Below are 20,157 nucleotides of genomic sequence, written 5' to 3' on the forward strand. Positions count from 1 at the left end.
TAAAAAAAGTTTAAGATACTGTAATATTATGTACAGTCTGAACATTTAAGTCAGTATAATTCAGTCATTACCACTTAGGGAAATGTATGTAAATAAAATTGCATTTATAATTGCATATTTCAACCTCCATCCACAGCAGCACAGTTTCACTTCTCACCACTGAGGTCCACCGCTGATGTAAACTCCAGACTCCAGCGAGATTTTTTTTCATTGCTCCCTGCGGCGCTGCTGCCCATATTCCCAGCCTGCGCAGCAGCCTCCCAAGGGTTTCATCCTTAATCTGATTACATGCTTCATTTGCACCAGTTTGTATTTCAATCAAGGCTGACTGCGCTGGCAGCGAAACCAGGCCAGAAGCTATTGTTCATTTACTTTGACAAGAGTCACCATGCTGGAGTACTGACATGAGACGATGTGCCATGGCGGTATTTACCCGTCGCTTTAGTGTCATTTTTTGGAGTGTGCCCTTTCATGGCTCATTAGGTTCACACTCTTTCTGAACCTGTTGTCCAAGTTGTTTAGAGTGTTGCCTGAATTAGCTTGATGGCGATTTAAAATGGGCAGGGGCGTTTGTCGACCCACTGGAGGCCACAACAAGGATCATTAATCTCCCCTCCCCCCCGCATAAAAAAAAAAAAAAAAAAACAGGAGTATGGATAAGCAATATCTTTTTAAAACAATTGACATAAAATTAACAACAAATTACTTAACTACCAACACTGCAATCAAACTTCACATACATTTTGTAAATAACTAAATCTATAAAAACACAACCAAGTAAAAATGAAGGGAAGTGATGTCATATTTTGACTACTTTATTAGCTGGTCTGCTGTTTAACTAATATTTAACCCAGTAATGTTCAAGGGTTTCCGGTTGTGTCACTGATATGGACCAATATCAATTCTACTAGCCACCAGCCAGCAACAGCTAGATTCCTGACACGTAGTCATTGCAGTGTCTGAAGGAGTGGCATTGTTTTGTCATTGATATGGGCCAGTGTCAGCCGTCTCTCTGAACCCCTTTCAGCTTGAGACCAAAGACGTTTGTCTGGGTCGGCTGCCCTGTTGCGGCATCTCTGAGGTCGAGATGAGGTATTTCTGACTCCCAGTGACAGCGAAGGAAGCAGGGTTGAGACAGTGTGAAGCCTGGATTTTGTATAGACACCACCCTCCAAATTAGAAGCCGTGTGGTCCCCCAGCGACCCCGCGGAATGAGCGTGGCGCTGCCACAGAGCCACACAATGGGGGCGTTTGTCTTCCCAGCAGGAGATTGGACCTTAATGAGCGCTGCGGGTGTAATGGCTCAGAGTGTGCAGCGATTGCTCTGAGGGGGTGCAACGTCAGTGTTGGCAATCAAAGGGGGTGGGGGTGGGTGGGTTGAGGGTGATGAAGGCCCCCAGGGGCCAGTGGCAAATAGAGGCCCCATCCACGTTCTTTCTTACATTCACATGGAAATGAAGCAGGCTTGATATGGACTAGTCATTTACTTTGAGATTTCCGCTTTTTTTTTTTTTTTTTTTTTTTAATGATCCGCCACCTGAGAAAGCAGCAAAAATTCTTCCTCTGCATGCATGAATTCTATCCTTATCCCACAAACCAAACGACTTTTTCTTTTTTAAGAGGGAGGAGAGGGGCGTTTTTTCTTCCTCCATCATTACCCAGGCAACCTCATTCACACTGAGCATAATGGAGAAGAAAGGGGACGACTGGACAGAGAGCTGGAAGAAATAATGAAGTTTGTCCATATTCAGGCAAGCTGAAAGGTCCCCCCTCTCTCAACTGCACCTCCTTCCTCTTTTAAACTGCCCAGCCCAGCTTTCCCACCCCCCAGAAAAGGGAGAACAAGGCTTACTACTCAGAGAAAGCAAGAGCTAGGGCAACGCTAGTGAGATGACCTGCTTCCAATTTGTGTTAGTCAGTGGAAAGTGAAAGAACAAATGATTTCAATTTTCAGTTTTTGCCCTCTGGTCCAAACACCAGCTCCCTCATTACATATGAACGTTACCAGGCATTGTGACAAGAAGCAGCCAGCTTTAAAGTCTGGTACTCGATGCCAAGCGCACATTAAACTGGCGACTTTTTAGACACAAATTAAGACTTATAGTCTGTGTAGCATCTCTCAGGATGGAACATTTAGCCTCAGCTGGTGTCACAGTGTTGTCCTCCTTGCTTCATGAGGATGAGCTGATGAGAAGGCGAATGCTAATAGTGGATCCCCGCTACTAGTGGGCGATAGGGACCGAGTCCGACTGCGAATAGCAAAGTTCCACAAATAATTCATGCTCCCCTAAAGGTAATTATGCTCTAATTGCCCGTAATAGAAATAATTAAGAATTAGTACAATTTCATTAATAATTAATAAGTAATAATAATGACTAGTTTAAACTGTAAATGTTCCACAAAATATTATTCCAAAACACTTTAATTGCATTTCAAATGCTTACAAACATCCTCAAACTGGTCTTCCTTAAAAATACAGTACAGTAAACAGCTTACAGCAGAGGATGCAGTTACATAATGTACAGTACCTGTACGTACACGTCAAAAATGATGATGATGATGATCATGATGATGTCGAATTATTATAGCAGTGAAGTCTGCAGTAAAACAAAGACTGCACAGCAAATCGCAGGAGTTACCGCGATGGCGCCGACGCTCTTGGGGCGGCCTGCGCCAAGAGGAAATCCTGCTGCTTTAGTATTTACTGACCTGAAACCGCTGCATCCACGCGGTGGCAATACAAACTTGCTGTCTAGATAGGTTTAACAATGTTCCGCTGAACTGTTCTTATGTATTCCAATGGTTTTGATGCTGTGTTTAGTCCTAGTTTGGCAAAACTATCTCAAGCCAAAGCAGATATGGGCGCCGATATCTTATTTATCATCCTCTCCTGCTGAGGGTACATGTTTGAAAAGTCTTACTGACAAGCAGAGGATGATTTCTTAATGTTTCATTGTGGGACACACTTGGGGTACACATCATAGCACAACTCGAGCACAGCGTGTTCCACAGTAATAAACATCCAGCAGGGTTGTCAAACAATGACACTTCAGAACAGGAGCTTTCAACTGGACCCACATTTTTTCCATGGTCATTATGTCGTGACCCACTTTTATAGAAATCAAGGCCATTTTATTTGTCAAAAATAGCCTTTGAAAACACGTAACATCTTTTTTAAAAAAAAAAAAAACAACGTAATTACACATAGTCACATCTGCAATAGTCATTTAAAAGTGGATTGAGGAGGAAAATAATTGCATGTATGAAAATGAAATTTAAAAATATAATCAAAACTGTCACTTTTTTCCACTTTTTTATGAGTTCTCAATGACTCACCAGTTGAGAATCACTGCTGTAGATTAATATGTGATTTAATATGTTGTATAAATCACTCGCTAAAAATGTGTATTTCTCTGATTCCCAGATTGCGAATCCCACTGTAAAGCTTCCAAAGGGAAGATGAAGATCACCATGAAGAAGTACTGTAAAAAAGACTACGGTGAGTGAGTCCACTAGGCAAGAATGTGCTGCTGCAGACGTTAAATGTCTCAATTAATCAGAGCTGCAGAGCATCCACACCCTGGTGCAGCTCAGCAACTGATGACTAAAACAGTCGCAGCCAGTGATGCACTTTCATCTGTACTCACATCTTCTCTTTCTCCGGTGGAATAATTTGGTATGTGTGTTCTGTTATTCATCACTTTATGAGGACAAAGGTTTGTTTGCGTAGTGACATCATGGGGACTTTTTGTTGTGTGGGGACCAAAAATCAGGTCCCCATAAGGGAAGTATGCATGCGTGTTTGTATAAGTGTGTGTGGTTGTGTGTGTTTGAGAGAATGAGCTTTTGGGAGATGAATGAATAAGGCAACTGGATCAATTGATGTATATACTGTATGTCGCAATTACTTCACACAGTAATCACACAGGACAGGTGCTTTTGATTACACATTTCTTTCGCTAGATATAATACTGTAGAGTGTAGGGGTTGAATCATCGCCGGAATTGTGACCATAACTCTCTGTGGTGCTGCGAAATGTCCGACCAGTAACGCAAGTGCGTCTTCATGTACTTGTGCGGTTCCGATATTATGAAAATAAGCTGGTTTTGGATGAAAATACTGTAGCTGTGAGACTCACTAGCCTCAGCTATGCCGATTTTTGCTAGTCTTAAAATATTCATTCGAGCGGGACCATGGGACTGGCGGCCATGGACGAGTTCAGCGATGCGAAATGAAGCTCCATCTTCGTCATCAAAAAGGTACGTCAAATAATACGCCACAAACAACTGCAGGGTAATGAGAACTTTATTCATATGATAACACACACCAATATCATGACTCTTGTGATACTTTACGAGACTGTGTCATACCACTGAAACAGTGAAATAGAAACAGTGAAATAGAGAAACGCTTGCCTTTTTTAACCCCTGGTATAGTGTATTTATTCTCCCACTTGGTACATCAGGGTAACGATATTGTCAACACACTTAGTTGACATCATGATCAATCAGCGGTGCTGTGCATAATGCCTGACGTGTGGACCAAATGATGTGTCCCACTGATGCACGACCAGCCAATGGCAAGAAGACACGATTAGAGAAACACAAGCCACAGTGCAGCGGAAGAATTCATACTGACTGAAGACATGAAATCCCAGATGGTTTTAAAATCCCGACAGATGCGTGTAGGTCCCAAAAGGTGGACATCAGGAAAATAGGACTGAAACGCACTGTAACAGGTATAACATTACCAGCTTTTAAATAGGAATGCCTTATATTAGTGAAATAATGCATTCAATGGAACTTTAACTTTTGCAGCGCATACATTCTCACAGATGGCAAGAATTAATGCACAATCCTTATTCCAATGCAGACAAATACCAACATCTTTCTCACACAACTTATCAAAATGTGGATCACACACAAACAAATAGAGGCATCTGAAAAAAATCTGGGGCTAAATCAAGAATCCATCCAAAATGATATGTAGGTCTCCTCCGATTTTTACCAGATGTGGTGTGTAGAGTAAGCTTTTATAATCAACATCCTTAACCAGAAGTTCTTGGTGGAGAAATGTGGTTGTTACACACAATTGTTGTGCCCCTATCATGAAGTATTTAATTTGATATGATGGCAATCATCCCTCAAAGTTGTTATTGTTTGGAACTTAGGGAGAGAGAATCATTATTTCTTGGTTGTCATAGTCATAAACCAAAGCCTCTATAGTATTTATTTGTATTTAAGGACACGCCTCCTCAGTCAGGGTGAACAGTCGTCTCACGTGGGTCACAAGCGCAAGTGCAATCTTGACTTGCAGTAAGATTCGGTAAGCACGTCTACCTTTCCATTCTGTGATTTCACATTCTCTGCATGGGGGTTTCTTCTGGGTACTCTGCCGTTCTTCCACATTCCACAAACATGCATGTTAGGTTAAGTGACTACTCGAAATTGCCCATAGGTGTGAATGTGAGTGTGAATGGCTGTTTGTTCAGGTGCACCCCGTAATTGGCTGATGACCACTCCAGTGTGTACCCCGCCTCTCACCCAAAGTTGGCTGGCTCTAGCTCACCTGCGACCCAAATGAGGACAAGCAGTATAGAAAATGAATTGATGGATGAATTGAGAACTGATTCCAATTTTTGAAACAAGTCAAATATAGTAATTCCTCTTAAGTCAAACACAATCCATCGGTCACTGTCCAATTGAGTTTTCTGTATAGGAACCATTTATAATGGAACTAGAAATATTCAGTTTGAAGTCACATTGTCATGAAAATGTCATTCTGATTCTGAATTGAATGACTAAAGGGGTGTTTGACTTTCACAGCTCCACTGTATTTAATTCTAATTTCACATGATCAGAAAGTACAGTCACTGATCATGTAATGGTTCAGTCACCTAACTTGTGTGTAGGTTCGGTTCCTACTCAGTTATAGGTGTCAATGGTTGCCTGTCTCTATATGTGCCCTGTGAATGACTGCCAACCAATCCAGAGTATAGTCCGCCTTTCCCCCAAAGTCAGCTGGGAGAGGTTCCACCTCTCTGCAACCCTGAGTAGGATAAGTGGAATAAAAAAAGGAAGAATGGATGGATGGATGATCAGAACGTTCTGTGGTTGTTTTTGAACTTTGACAGAAAGCCAACAGCATTACATTGCCCTAATTATTGCCATACATCTCAGTGAAATTAGAATATATTTATTGTAATTTGTTGAGATGACATACCTCAATAATTTGTGCAACAGAATCCTGAAAGTGACTATACATGTGCTTTATTAGCTGTAAAATGCAATAGGGACATAGCCTGAAGTCTCATACAGTTCCACAACCAATTTGTGATTGTGAGTCATTGCGTCATACCTTAATTAAGTAATTTCAGTACTGAATACTGACTAAAATAAATAAATAAATAAATAAATAAAAGGAAAACATGTTTCACTATTAACTACTTATTTTCCATCCATTTTCAACACAGCTTATCCTGGCTAGGGTCACGGGGCGCTGGATCCTATCCCAGCTGACTTTGGGCGAAAGACAGATTACACCATGAACCGGTCGCCAGTCAGTCGCAGGGCACGTATAGACATGGACAACCATTCACATTCACATTCGCACCGCCACTAAGTGGGAACTGTCCATTTTTATGTCACTATCGAGGAGTTAAAGTCTTTCACCTTGGCTTAATAATATTTGTGATTATTAAGCCAAGGTGATATCGGACCTTCTGTCCGATATCTGGATCGGACAGAAGGGGACTGAATTGCGAAACCTTTTTGCCTACTCCATTTAATTTGCGGCTAGCAAGTTGGCCATGAAAAAGTTAATTGATCGCTGGTCACAGCTTGAATTTTCAATAGTAGTTTATCAGAATTGAGCGAGTCACTGAGTTTCTAAAGGGAGTCATACAATTCCCGTTGATTTTCTCTCTGAAGTTCTTCTGGAAGCAGATGATTCCATCTGAAGCGCACTGCGGCTGTGTTGCACACATCTTTGTTTAGCATGCATTCTCTTTCTTTTCGCTATCATTCATTTCTCAGGCCTGTCGCCTCACTTTTATTGGTCTCTCCATATTCTCCGGTGCTGCAACCCCTGTATGTTCGTGGCCATGCTGGCCCCCCACGGGTCACGGGAAGGGGCCCTCTGTTTAAACACGGTTGGGCACTCTGCCAGCACCGAGCATTCCTGGGGGCACAAACAGGTGGTAAATTAGGCAGACGGTGACGGATCGCCACCTCGGAGAGAAAGAAATATGTTTTGTTTGTTCAATTTTTGTTTTTCATCACCGCCGTCGCTACGGAGACAGCCGACACAAAGGGATTATTTAGTCGCCTGACATCCTCCTCAGCACACACGTTCCCTCCCTCGTTGTGCCGCCGGGAGAACAATGAATCAAAGCCTCATGTGTTTACCGACGCTACAGGATGGTGGTAACGTATGGAAGCCCCCTGTGCACTCAGCCAAGGCTCGCAAGTCCCTGATCATTCTCTCAGCTGATAACCAGACGAGACAGGAGCCTCCTGCTATAATTAAGTGAGCTCTAATTTCATTAGCCCTTGCCTGTTGATGGTGCAGTGTCAAGCTGCAGCACACTGCACAAAGTAGTTTAGCCCAGCAGGAGGTTTGGCTGTGAGGTAGTCTCATTTGGCAGCCATTGTCTGAGCGCAGCCCGATTTCACACTTATCACTTCCTCTCACAAAACCTCTGTTTTTCCTCTCCCACTCTGTGTCTCACCACACTGTCACTATTTTGCGACACACTCTTTGACCCGCTGCTGAGTGAGCCTCTTTTGCCAGTGGCTATTTAGTTTAAAGCAAGTGGCCGGACGTGTGGGGATTTGTGTGTGTTTAAACACAAAACGAGAATATACTTGAGTGAGGAAGAGTGAAAGATACTAAGAAGAAGTGAGGCTCGGTGCCTGGATGCTGCAGAGAAGAGGACGCTGTCTCCAGTGGATTCTCACGCTGGGGAGTTGGATGGAGCTCTGGGAGCAGAACCCGGGACAGCTCATGAGGTCGAAACATATTCCGATTCTCCTGGAACTTATTCTGTGGCTGGGAAGACAAATAGTGGCCTCTCCTCCTTCCACCCCCCTCACACACCCATTATGTGTCTGGATGAAGGAGAGGGCCGCGATTGAATGGCAGGCCTGTGAGAGCTAACTCTACTCAGCCCAACAAACCTTCTTTCTTCTGATATTGCGTGCATTTTGTGCAGACACAAACACATACACAGTGAAATGCCCCGCCCCTCAAGCTCACCTAATTCCCGGCTCTAGTAAGAGAACCGTCAGTGGCTTCCCAAAAAGTGATCATGTTCGGCCACAAAGAATGGCTGTCTTGTTTTAAAAGGAAGTGCATTACTTCACGTGCTTGCTGTACTTACTGTAACATCATCTTATTCACTCAATGGTGATAGGAATGACTATCATAGAATAAATCACACGCTATTGGCTTTACGAAGTTCCCCTTTGACTTGACGTGTTTAATAACACTGGATTTACATTGCGACGTGAATTGAGGCTCAAGCAATAAGATGGCTTTTATGCACATGCAGCTGCTTTATGTGACTTTCTTGAGTGATTTCCTGTCATCTAAACCAGTGTTCTCAAGATTAGAATCATTTGGACAATTTTAAACAAATATGAACAACACAGTTCAAATCAAACCCATATTGTAACACACTTCAAGCACAGATTAGCTCCAGAGATTGCTGCAACCAAAGTGATGTGAAGAAATGTCTGTTTGGCTCTTTAATTCAAATCTCATGCGAAGTTGTTCTGCTCTAGCAGGCTTTGGTGTGAAAGAAATATTGATGACTGTTATTGTCAAGATGCGTGCAGCTCACTGGTGCAAATATCCATCCAGCAATCCTTTTTCCTCAAGGTACACACTGGACTCAATGCCAGCCAACCGCAGGGCACATATAGACAAACAAACATTCACTCTCACGTTCGCAGAATTTCGAGTCTTCAATTAACCTAACACAGTGGCATTGTTAGCCCTATTTAGGGGGGCTTTAGGAGAGTAATGTCAATTGAAAAAACACAATTCTGTCATGGTCTGTGTTTTGGTTTAGTTTTGTTCCATGTTTTCCTGTGTTCCATGTTTGTCGTGTGCTCATTAGGTTGTCGTGTCCACCTGTTCTCGTCTACTTTGCGTCGACCAATCAGCTCTCTCCAGCCACTCGTGTCTTGTCCAGGTGTTCCTCGTTGTCTCGTCAATCTGTTTGTATTTAGTTCCCTGGTTTCTTTCACTTCTTGTCAGTTCATTGTCGTTGTCACGTCTTTGCCATGTCCTAGTCGCCAGTTGTCGTTGTCACATGTCATTGTCAGGTGTCGTCGTCCCTATCTGTTCCAAGTCTTACTCACAGGTCATAGTTTGTTTCCAGTTTTAGATATTCAAGTGTTTCTTTGTTACTTTCGTTTGGTTGTTATCTGTTGTGGGTCTTTGTTTAGTTTTGCTTTATCCAATATCCTTGTTTGCCCTTTTTGAAGATTAAATATTATTTTGAGACTCCCGCACTCCTGCCTTGCCTCCCTGCTTCCCTGCAATTGGGTCCACCATGTTCTTGCCTTGCGTTACTCGCCCTCGCCCTAACCACGTACGTGACAAATTCAGAATCTGACTCAGAAAAGAGTGATATACCAATTTGCCACCCTTAAAAAGAGACAGCGTTCATTGATGCTTCCTTCCACCAAGTTGCTGATGATTGAAGCTGTTAATTTGATTTTGATTGCATTGTTAACACCTCGAAGGGAAGTAATTTTCTGTAATTTTTTGTTGATTGAAAATAATGCGCTCAGCTGACTTCATGACAACACAGTGGGCTTTTTTTTGCATACAATTTTGAATACACTGTAACGTGTACATATTTTTCTTTATTGTTGTTAACGCTGTAAACATACGTCCTGTGTTTGTGTACTTCAGTCCTCATCCCGCCCGATATAGTCTGATTTTTGTTAGCATGATGATAAGGCTGAGCTTTGCAACTACTGAGGCTTCACGCGCTGCCTCTGGTCATCTTTCCGGCAACGGTATGGATCTGGGCTAGATCTCGCCAGTAAGGGTGAGCGTCCCAGGCAGCTTTTGTCCATCTCCCCTCTCATCCTCGGGGAGTGCACTGCGGTCAGCTGCTTGCTTCTACTTGCAGAAGCAAAGCCTGTTTGTGGGGAAAAAAGCAAGCACCACTAAAGACACATGCACAAGGGGTCGCTCTGAACCCCGGTTTATCGCAGGTAATATGTTCCAGAACACACCCCCGCCACCCCGCAATAGGTAAAAAAATCTGCGATATAGAGAAACCATAGAAGGAAAATGTTTTGAATAGTTTTACTTCAACTTATTACACCACATTTTCACACAGTGGAAACAGATTTGATCACACGCAAAAAAATTGCAAGCAAAAGTTTTAGAAAATACTTTCCAGTATTGATAAGTGGTGTGAATACCCCTAGATCAGGGATGCTCAGGGGCCACATTGCCATGAAAAAATTGTCATGCGGGCCAGCATTAATTTTACATGCTACCGACGAGGGGAATGCTTTTTTTGTATTTTTATTTTACTGTTTTACTATGCTGTCTGCTGCTAGGTAGATCTTATAACTGCCTGACCTGGATAAATGAAGGTTAAAATAAAAATTAATGAAATGCAAAATAAAGTATTTTTATGAAATTTGACTCAAACTTTATTCATCAGAATCAACAAACAACATGTTTGCATTCATGTGAAGGGTGATGCTGAGATCTCGACTGCAGTAAATGGGGCAGGTCTGGCTCAAAAGCGGTGGTTTTAATGCGCAAGATGTCACGCAGGTGGGAGTCACTTAGTCTTGTCCTCACGCGGTTCTTATTCATGTTCATGACTGAGAATGTCTTCTCACACAAGTATGTCGAGCCAAACAAGCTCAACATTTTCTTAGCAAATGTACGAATCTCTTGGAACCCGTCTTTATCCAGCTGCTGGTAAAAGTTGACAAGAGGGAGTTGTTGGTACCGGCTGCGACACTCTGTGTCACACTGCAGCTCAATGAGCTCCAGCTGCAGGTGGGCTGGAACGTCACTGAGATCCACGGAAACGGTTTGGCACATAGAACTTTTTGGTGAATAATACAATGGAGTTTTGTAGCTTTACCTCCTTCTTCGCTTACTTTGTGACACACTAGGGTTGATAATCCACTGTGCTCGCCAACCATGGCAGGTGCGCCATCCGTAATAATCCCCGTGATTTTATTCCACTTTAATTTTATGTCATGTACGGCGGAACAAACAGAAGCAAATAAATCTTTCCCTCTTGTTTGGTCCATAAGGCTCTGGAGGTGAAGTAGCTCTTCACGCACGTTCATTTCACTGCCCACTCCTCTAAAAAAAATCAGTAACTGAGCGCCGTCGGATGCATCCGTGCTTTCGTCGCAGGCTAACGAAAAAAATTCAATCTCCACTCCTTTTGCGTCCAACTGTCTCTTAATATCAGAAGAAACTTCTTCGCTCCTTCGTGACACAGTGCTACGAGCCAGGAAAACATTGGCGAACTGTTGCTTTTTCTCAGGACAAATGTTCTCCACCATTTTCATCACACAGTCTTTAATAAATTCACCCTCAGTAAAAGGTTTGCAGTGCTTGGCAATCAGCGTTGCCACCTCATAGCTTGTCTTTGTTGCTTTTTCATCCGACTCACTGGCTCTTGTGAAAAAGTGTTGCTGTGCCGTTAAACCAGCTTCCAGTTGCTTCAATTTTTCACTGCGTTCGTTCCCAGTTAGCTTGTCGTAATTAGCATGTTCCGTCTGGTCGTGCCTCTTTATATTGAACTCCTTGAACACAGCCACAGTCTCTTGGCAAATTAGGCAGACGCAGTTGTTTCTAAACTCAGTGAAAAAATATTCAGACTTCCATTTGTCCTGGAAACGTCGGCCCTCGCTATCAACTTTCCTTTTCTTACTTCCAGTTGCCATTTTAGAAATGGGCAAAAAACAGATCATGCGCAAAACGGCCCCGCGAGAGTTCAGCCACAAGTTTACTGCCATCCTGTGGTGAAATATAAAATTGCGCGTGTATTTTGTACTGCCGGGCCACATATTATTGGTTTTATGACAGAGGCTTCGGGCCAGTGGAAATATGAACACGGGCCGGATTTGGCCCGGGGGCCGGACTTTGGGCATGTCTGCCCTAGATGGTCATTAAGCCTAAGGTATGGAGTTCCAAACCTGTTATGTTGAAAGTCCACACCGACTTGTGTTGAAAGTTGATACCTTCTTGTCTCGCGTTGTGAATACAATGGCCGCATAACTCCACCCTTCCTTCCTGAACCATACTCAGGAGTTTTATAACTACCAGAAGACTTCAAATGAAACTGAGTGTTCTATCCAAGAATGGTTGTTGTATGTCAGAGGCCAAGAGAACCAAGAGAATGACAATCCTGAGAGACTGCTTGAATGTTCAATATTTAAATACATATTGACTGTTTACTGCATTTTAATCAATATGCACTGCATGTTTTCAATCCTGCTTTGTATTTACTGTATATTCATGTAAATAGCTGTAAATAACCATTTTTAAAAATGATCGCTATAAACCGCAGATTTCCGCATTATTGCAGGGATTTCCCAACAGAATAGGAGATACATTCAACATAAAATTTGCGATATAGCAGGCATGTGGTAGGTGAACCTCAGTATAGCGGGTGAACACTAATTTCACATTTGATGGGTGGGCAGACACTCCAGAGACCCAACTAAAGTGAACCCCTATTTATCGCGGGGGATCGAGATCCACCTGCAACAGGAAAAAAATCTGCAATATAGAGAGATGGTATTAAAGCCTTTTTTTTTAAATATAGTTTTATCCCTTTACACACTTTAATATGTCAATATTTTCAAACACACAAACTTATTAAAACACACTTTTTAAAGTGTTCCTTAGCGCCTGTTCTCATTCTTGCTCGCACAGTTCTTCAAATAAGAGACAAAGCGTGCTTTCTTCATCTTGTTTGTTGCTCATGGTTGAAGTTTTTTTTCGAATTGACAAATAAAACTAAAGAGAATAACATTTTTGTCATATATTGTACAAACATAAAATTGTTCAACCAGACCATATAATAGAGTATTGAAAGTAACAAGCTTAATGTAACACAAAACACCAATTACGGGCTAACGAAAATTAGCATCAACGTAACCTTCAAACAACTGCTACTTTAGCACTGAGTATACAGTATGCCTGTTTGCAACAATGCACACAATGCAATTGTTGACTCATTGACATTGTCTAAAAATATGCGATATAGCGCAATATAGCGAGGGAACAATGTATTTGTAATATGTACATTTTCCACATTATATCCTCTTTAAAATGCCTTGTGCTGTCCTCTCTCAGCTGTCCAGGTGCATGTGCTCAAAGGGGACAAGGCAGGAGAGTGGTGGAAGTTCACCGTCAACATCATATCAGTCTACAAACAAGGGGAGCACCGCATCCGTCGTGGGGACCAGCTCCTGTGGGTGCGCGCCAAAGACGTCGCCTGCAAATGCCCCAAGATCAAACCCGGCAGGAAGTACCTGCTCATGGGCTCGGACGATGACGACTCCCCCGGGCAGAGCGGAGTGGTGGCGGACAAGGGAAGCCTGCTCATCCCTTGGAAGGACCTGTGGGGACGCCGCCTCCGGAAGTTCCAGCAGCGTGACAAGAGGGGAAAGTGCTAGAGAAAAAAAGGAGAGAGGGAAGGAGGGAGGGAGAAGTGAAGGCAAACCTCCAATAGGATGCAAGGAAGAAGGGATGACAAACAAAACTGGAAGAATAATTCCGAGAAAGATACAGGTCCAGTAGACTGAGTGCGGCTGCTCTGAGTTGGGACAAAAGATTTAAAAAAAAAAAAAAAAAAAAAAAAAAAAAGAAAAGCAGGAGCTCATTTCATGGTCATTCTGTTTCTGTTTGTCTGTTTGCAGAGTTTGCACCTAATGTTAAAAAAAAAAAAAAAAAAAGTCACTGTTTTACTTGTAAAAATCCCTTAATCACTTGTAACCCCATTTTTAGAAAATTCCCTGAATCGAACATGAATCTATTTTACTATTAAATGTAAAAATAAGCTTCCAAACTTTTCTTAAGTGAAATTGTGAAAGTGTTCATAGCTGTGGTCTTCTTGTGAGCAGCTCCTCGAAAGCAAGTGTTACCTACAAATCCAGTTCATCGTAACAGTAATGTTGTCGTGGTGACCTCTGCAGTGTACAGTAACTTTATGTGCATACATAGACACTAGATATGTAGATGGTGTCATAGCATCAACTACATGTAGAATAGACACTTCAACCCTGCACTTACTTTGACTAGTGGACTATTTTAGAACATATGAGATATGTTCACATTTTTTTCAAGTGGCATCCAAAAGGTCAAACATACAGCATACTCTACTGTGCCATTTGATGCAAAAATATCTGTCTAGTTACGTCTGACTGATATATGTGATATTAACTATTGGAAAGTGCCACTTGTACAGATAATAATGCTTCTTTGCCCGACGACTTGTTATTGAATGTACGCATTGCTTTTTCGGACAAGAACCAAACCATTTAACTTTATTAATACCTAACTTGCTTGTTTAGTTTTGTGCTGTATCTATATCACACATTACAGTAAAAAGACTGTGACATTTGAAATTATGAGTAAGAAAAGTCTCACAGGTCTTTATTACTGTATATATTCTACTCGACAAGAGTTTTAACATTGTTCCCATTTTTTGATTGACAGTGCACCGCCACACTTTTTTATACAGTCAATAAGAGATATATTATTTTTCTATGGAAGTCAAAAACACATTGACCTGCTGAAAACTGGACTTTTGTAATCTTGGTTAATGGCAAACATGGCGTTAAGTTTAACAAGAGCGTACAGGATAATTTGAGGGAGCTTTTGTTTTAAAATACAGCGGTGCCTTGAGATAAGAGTTTGATTTATTCTGTGACAATGCTCATAACTCAAAACACTTCTATCTAAAATCCTCTTTGGCCATTGAAATGAATGGAAATGTCATTTACCTGTATCAGCCTCCCCCAAAAATACCAACCAAAATGTGCGTAATAACATTTTTAAACAAAAGCATTTAACAGCTTTTGGATCATGGTTAATTCATTGCAGCTTCTTCTGGTGTGTGTGACTTGGCCACCGAGGGGCGGTATAAAGTCATTAAGACACAAAGGAGAAAGACTTTAACAACTACTGTGACTCAGTAGCTGCAGCAACATTAGTCATTTTTCACAGAGTATGAAGAATGTATGCCTGTGAGTATTGCTAGATTGTCCGCCTACATGTGTTGCTGCACCGTTGGTGTTCAAATATCTGTTCCTGAAAACACTACAGCATGGATGCTATTCATTAGCCCATCTATGGCGTTTCCCCATCATGTGTTAGCATTAAGCTAGCAGACTAAGGCAAAGTGATTTGGTTGGTTTAAATACACAAGTGTAATTATATTTGTTTCATGTTTCGTTTGACAGGAAACTTCAACCTGGAGTGGCATTAAAGAGCTTGAAACCTCTTTTTTGAAGAATTATTTTCTATCTGCCAAGGGTCGTCTGAACAATTTCTTGTATCTCGAAAAACTCTTAAATCGAGTCACTTGTATCTCAAGGCACCAACGTCTAAAAATAAACTGCCACGGAATGCTGTAACCATTAAATTAAAACTGAAATGACTAGAGCTGACCGTTATGAATAACACACAGTTATACAGCCTTTTGTTTTGTGGTTACAATTACCTGTGAAGTGATGAAGTACCACAGTTTGTATTGGACACAGTGCATCACCTCCAAGCAGCAGATCCATGTTGATTTTTTTTATTTTTTTATTTTTTTTTATTACTTTGGGCTAGTTTAATATGAAGTAGATCTACATTGTTTCCACCAGGTTGACAATTTTAATGATGTTTAATGATGTCACAGATACCTGAATATGCAGACCTAATTGAGTTTGGACTCATATCATATCGTCAAATGAATCGTACTGTACGTATTTGTCGTTTAAAATATGCTAATAATGTGGTTTTGCAGAAATGTACCCCTGCCATACTTCTGAAACCACCCACCCGCCCCCAACCATGATCATATCTGAATTGTTATGTTTATACAGTGAGTAGCAGTGCCCATTGAAAAGGTGGTGTAATGTCTTGTAATACTAATATATTATGTTTATCAAAGGAATATATTTAATGATGTGTGAAGCATTGCGGCTTTTGTGATTTTTTATTTTTGGTCTTTTTTTTTTTTTTTTTTACTTTGATCACCTTTTGCATTGAATTATGGCTTTAATGAAAATTATTGACATGGTTGCCAGTTTAACAGCCTGATAGCAATGAAAATTAATTCATCTGAAATAAAGCTGTACAAAAAAAAAAGAGCCCTCCTGAAATCGGATTTTATTTTTCGTCTTTTCCTTGCAATAGCATTACAACACAACTGCGTACATTTATCTACTCCATATCATTTTTGTTTTATATTATTCAGCTTTTTGATAGGGCTATAACATTTTGCTGGCTAAAATTAAATAAATTCTCACTGTGCTTCAATACATTTTCAGACATGGGTAATTTTTCCATCCAGTCGTTTTCTATGACACTTTTATTAGGGGGACAGGGGGAGATGGAACCAATCTCTTTGAGTGAGTGCCATTGGTATACCCTGGATTGGTAGCCAGTCAATCACAGGGGACATACAAACAATGGACAATTAGTGTTCAATACACTTAACATGTATGTTTTTGGAATGTGGTACCAAGCGCAAGAACATGCAAACTCCACACAGGAAGGCCGGTGGTAAAATAGGAAACTTGGAACCTCAGAACTGTTGGGCAGATGTGCTGTGCACTCGCCTACAATTTTATTAGTGTCATATTCTAATGAGATAGAATACAGGGGCTGTATAAATTCCACCTTTCCAAAAAAAAAAAGGTGATAATTTAAAACTAAGCTTATTGTATATATTTGCGTGTTTTGGGATGTTTGGAGAGGTGTAGCTGTTTTTAAATTTTAATGCGCCTTTCTCACTGCAGCTCGTTGTATTGAAATGAAAGAGCAAACTGCAATTACTTTTTGATACAGCTCCTGTATTTTTGAAAGTGTAATAATAATAATAATGAGGTGGCCTGACCGTACGCAGTACAGGTGCATCTCGATCGAATAGTACATCATGGAAAAGTTTATTTATTTCAGTAGTTCAATTCAAAAAGTCATACTTATGTTATGCAGATTCTTTAAACACATGGGGGGGGAAAAGGTTCAATTCCCACCTCATGTTCATTTTTAAAATAATTTGGATTGTTTCTAATGTAATATTCAAATTTGTAGAGATGGAGAATTGCAGGTTTTCATTAGCCATAAGCTAATATAAAATTATATAAAATTCATTTAATGTTTTAGCAATATTTCACTCTGTGTAGTGAATCTATATAAAATCCGATTTTCAGTTTTGACTTGAACTACTGAAATAAATTTAAGTAAGCTAATATAAAATTATATAAAATTCATTTAATGTTTTAGCAATATTTCACTCTGTGTAGTGAATCTATATAAAATCCGATTTTCAGTTTTGACTTGAACTACTGAAATAAATTTAAGTAAGCTAATATAAAATTATATAAAATTCATTTAATGTTTTAGCAATATTTCACTCTGTGTAGTGAATCTATATAAAATCCGATTTTCAGTTTTGACTTGAACTACTGAAATAAATTTAAGTTCCCCAAAATATTGTAATTGATCGAAATGCACCTGTATATGGAAATACTATGAAATAGTACCCTATGTACTGCAACATTTAAAAAGTTTAAATACAACTTACATGTTTCATTTCAAGTGTATGTGGATGCATGTCAATATAATTGCTGGCTGGTCTAATGTAATGTTGACTCCCCCCCCCCCCCCCCCGCAGGCCCAAAAAAAGAGAAAAAAAAACCCACAGTTGGGTTCAAGTTAAAAACAAAAATATTAACATGAAGATTGAAGAATACTTCAACCATGTCCCGCCAAATGTATGGTTCAGACAATGGGGGAAATAATCAATAATAATCATAGCAATGAAGGTATCTAATATAACGGATGACGTCACCTGCAAGTTGAATTTAAACTGCAGATGCTCCTGAAGCTGGGAGGCAACACCAGTCTCTTTAGGCGTTAGGGGATTTTAAAACAGAATACTACATTGTGAATGTGTTCCAAATGAGAGTCCACCTGTGTTGACGGGACGCTGATATACTCTTCCTGCCACGCTCAGCACAAAATACTCAAAAGGGGCCAACCTGTAATACAGTCACCAGTAACGTTTAAGCTGTGTTCTCCATTAACACTGGCTCACCACTGTTACTGACTAAAAAACATGTCGATCTTGCGAATAAACTGTGGAAAGCAGAATAAAACACTATTGGTTTCATTGTAAAGGTACACTGCTTGGAGAAAAAAAGCATTTAGGCACACCGCTTGATCATCAACCATTCACCCTAAATGAATGTTTGCCGAATCTAATATCCGTGTTTCTTGTGGAGGTGGCAAACGTACTCACACGCTGTACAGATATCAAGTACAGATACTTATGGGGGGAAAAAAAGACTGGTAAAATAGTACTAATTCAACTCCTTTACCTAAGTAATAGTAAAATTGTAGACTGAAATGCACTTAGTACAAAAGTAAAGGGAAAAAAATATTTGTACTGTCAATTTTGTTTAATACTCATTTTGATAACTTGGCACAATGAAAGAAAAATGCACACAAAACTACACTCTTTTATTAAAATGCTCGTACTGAGAAGAAAACATGGCATTTATGACGTCAAAAGAAAATGTTCCGTAGCTTTGCCAAGATTGTGAACTGACTAAGTAAATGATCAAACACCTTGCCTGGATGTCCATCCATCCATTTTTGGATTAGACAAACAAGTTTTGAATGCCAGAAGCTTGACTTTTGACTTGGCTGGCACAAGATTGCATTTGCTTGTAATCATTCTTGTTGCCAACAAGAAAATTCTCTGAAACAAGACCAAGAATGAGGAATATTTTGTTTCTCCAAATGTGTTGCATTATCGTCATTAATGCTTCCATTTTCATGTTCTTCTGTCCCGTTTTCTACGGCCTTGTAAGTCCCCAACATCTCAATCAAAATCTCAACATTCTGTCTCTCTATTTCCATCTTTTTCACATCGCGTCATCATCCACAGAGGTTGAAAAAAGTCATGAGCCTCTTTTGACAAATTAAGGAGTAGAAAGTACAGATTGTATCTGTTTTCAATCGTTGTTGTCATAAAATTAATGCGCAAGTCAAAGTGCAGATAACTGAAAAATATATTTTAAGTATTTGTACTGTTTTCTTGTGATGTTTCCCAAGTAGATGATGTGAAGGCTTGGACAGGTTCGCCAAGGTATCAAACCTTTGTTGTAATCCGGGCAGGGAGGGAACATAAGACACCAGTGATGTTCATAAAGTGCATAACAGTCCCATCAACAGCATCAGTGTGGAACTTTCCAAAGTTGCACTGCTGCCATTGTCTTCCTGTTAACAGTGAGACCACACTTTGGAATAAAACAGAATTCCACTGGCCGGGGGTCGCTGTTGTCAGTGATGTGACACAATAACGTCATAACGTCCTTCTTGCCCTGTGTGATGCGCTGACAACTGACAGGAAACATGCATGTAGTACCAACTCAACACTGCTACAATGACAATGTCATGAACTCATTGACCATTTAGGCGATTTCCGTTCTTTTATTTATTATTTATTGTTCTTGTTCAAAGGAGCTACAGGATTATTGTGGGTTTTTTTGACGTAAAACATAAGATTATGGGTCCAGTGCATTTTGAAACCAACTGTAGCCACATTGGAATGAGCCTATTCTCAATAGCATTTAATAGAATGTACACAAAATATGATGCAATGCAGTTAGTAAAGAGCAGGGATATACAAAAGTTAAACATTTTCTTCAGTTTCATCATGTCGCACTAATTGCTACACAGAACTACACAGACGAATAAAACCCTTTACATTTCGGTTAAAAACATTTTCCATGTTCAAGTTGTTTGGAACACTGTTTTTGTGGACGGCACAGCTTCGCTTGAGTGTAAAAAGTGCCATATTTAGATTTTCATGCAAGCGCAAAACTCTGCGTGTTTGCCAATTTGACGGACCACTCTGCGCCAAGA

General features: G+C 40.5%; 1 protein-coding gene across 1 annotated transcript in view; it reads left to right on the top strand.

The window, feature by feature from the left end:
- Positions 1-13,815, top strand: part of ntn1b (netrin 1b) — a 55,282-nt gene extending 41,467 nt beyond the window's left edge. Inside the window, exons 6-7 of the mRNA XM_061700429.1 lie at positions 3,425-3,499; positions 13,363-13,815. Coding sequence (XP_061556413.1) covers positions 3,425-3,499; positions 13,363-13,685 — 398 coding nt within the window. The 3' untranslated portion in view covers positions 13,686-13,815. The remainder of the gene's footprint in view (positions 1-3,424; positions 3,500-13,362) is intronic.
- Positions 13,816-20,157: the final 6,342 nt, after the last annotated feature.

The sequence above is a fragment of the Phycodurus eques genome, chromosome 16, assembly GCF_024500275.1.
Source record: "Phycodurus eques isolate BA_2022a chromosome 16, UOR_Pequ_1.1, whole genome shotgun sequence".
Classification (NCBI taxonomy): Eukaryota; Metazoa; Chordata; class Actinopteri; order Syngnathiformes; family Syngnathidae; genus Phycodurus; species Phycodurus eques.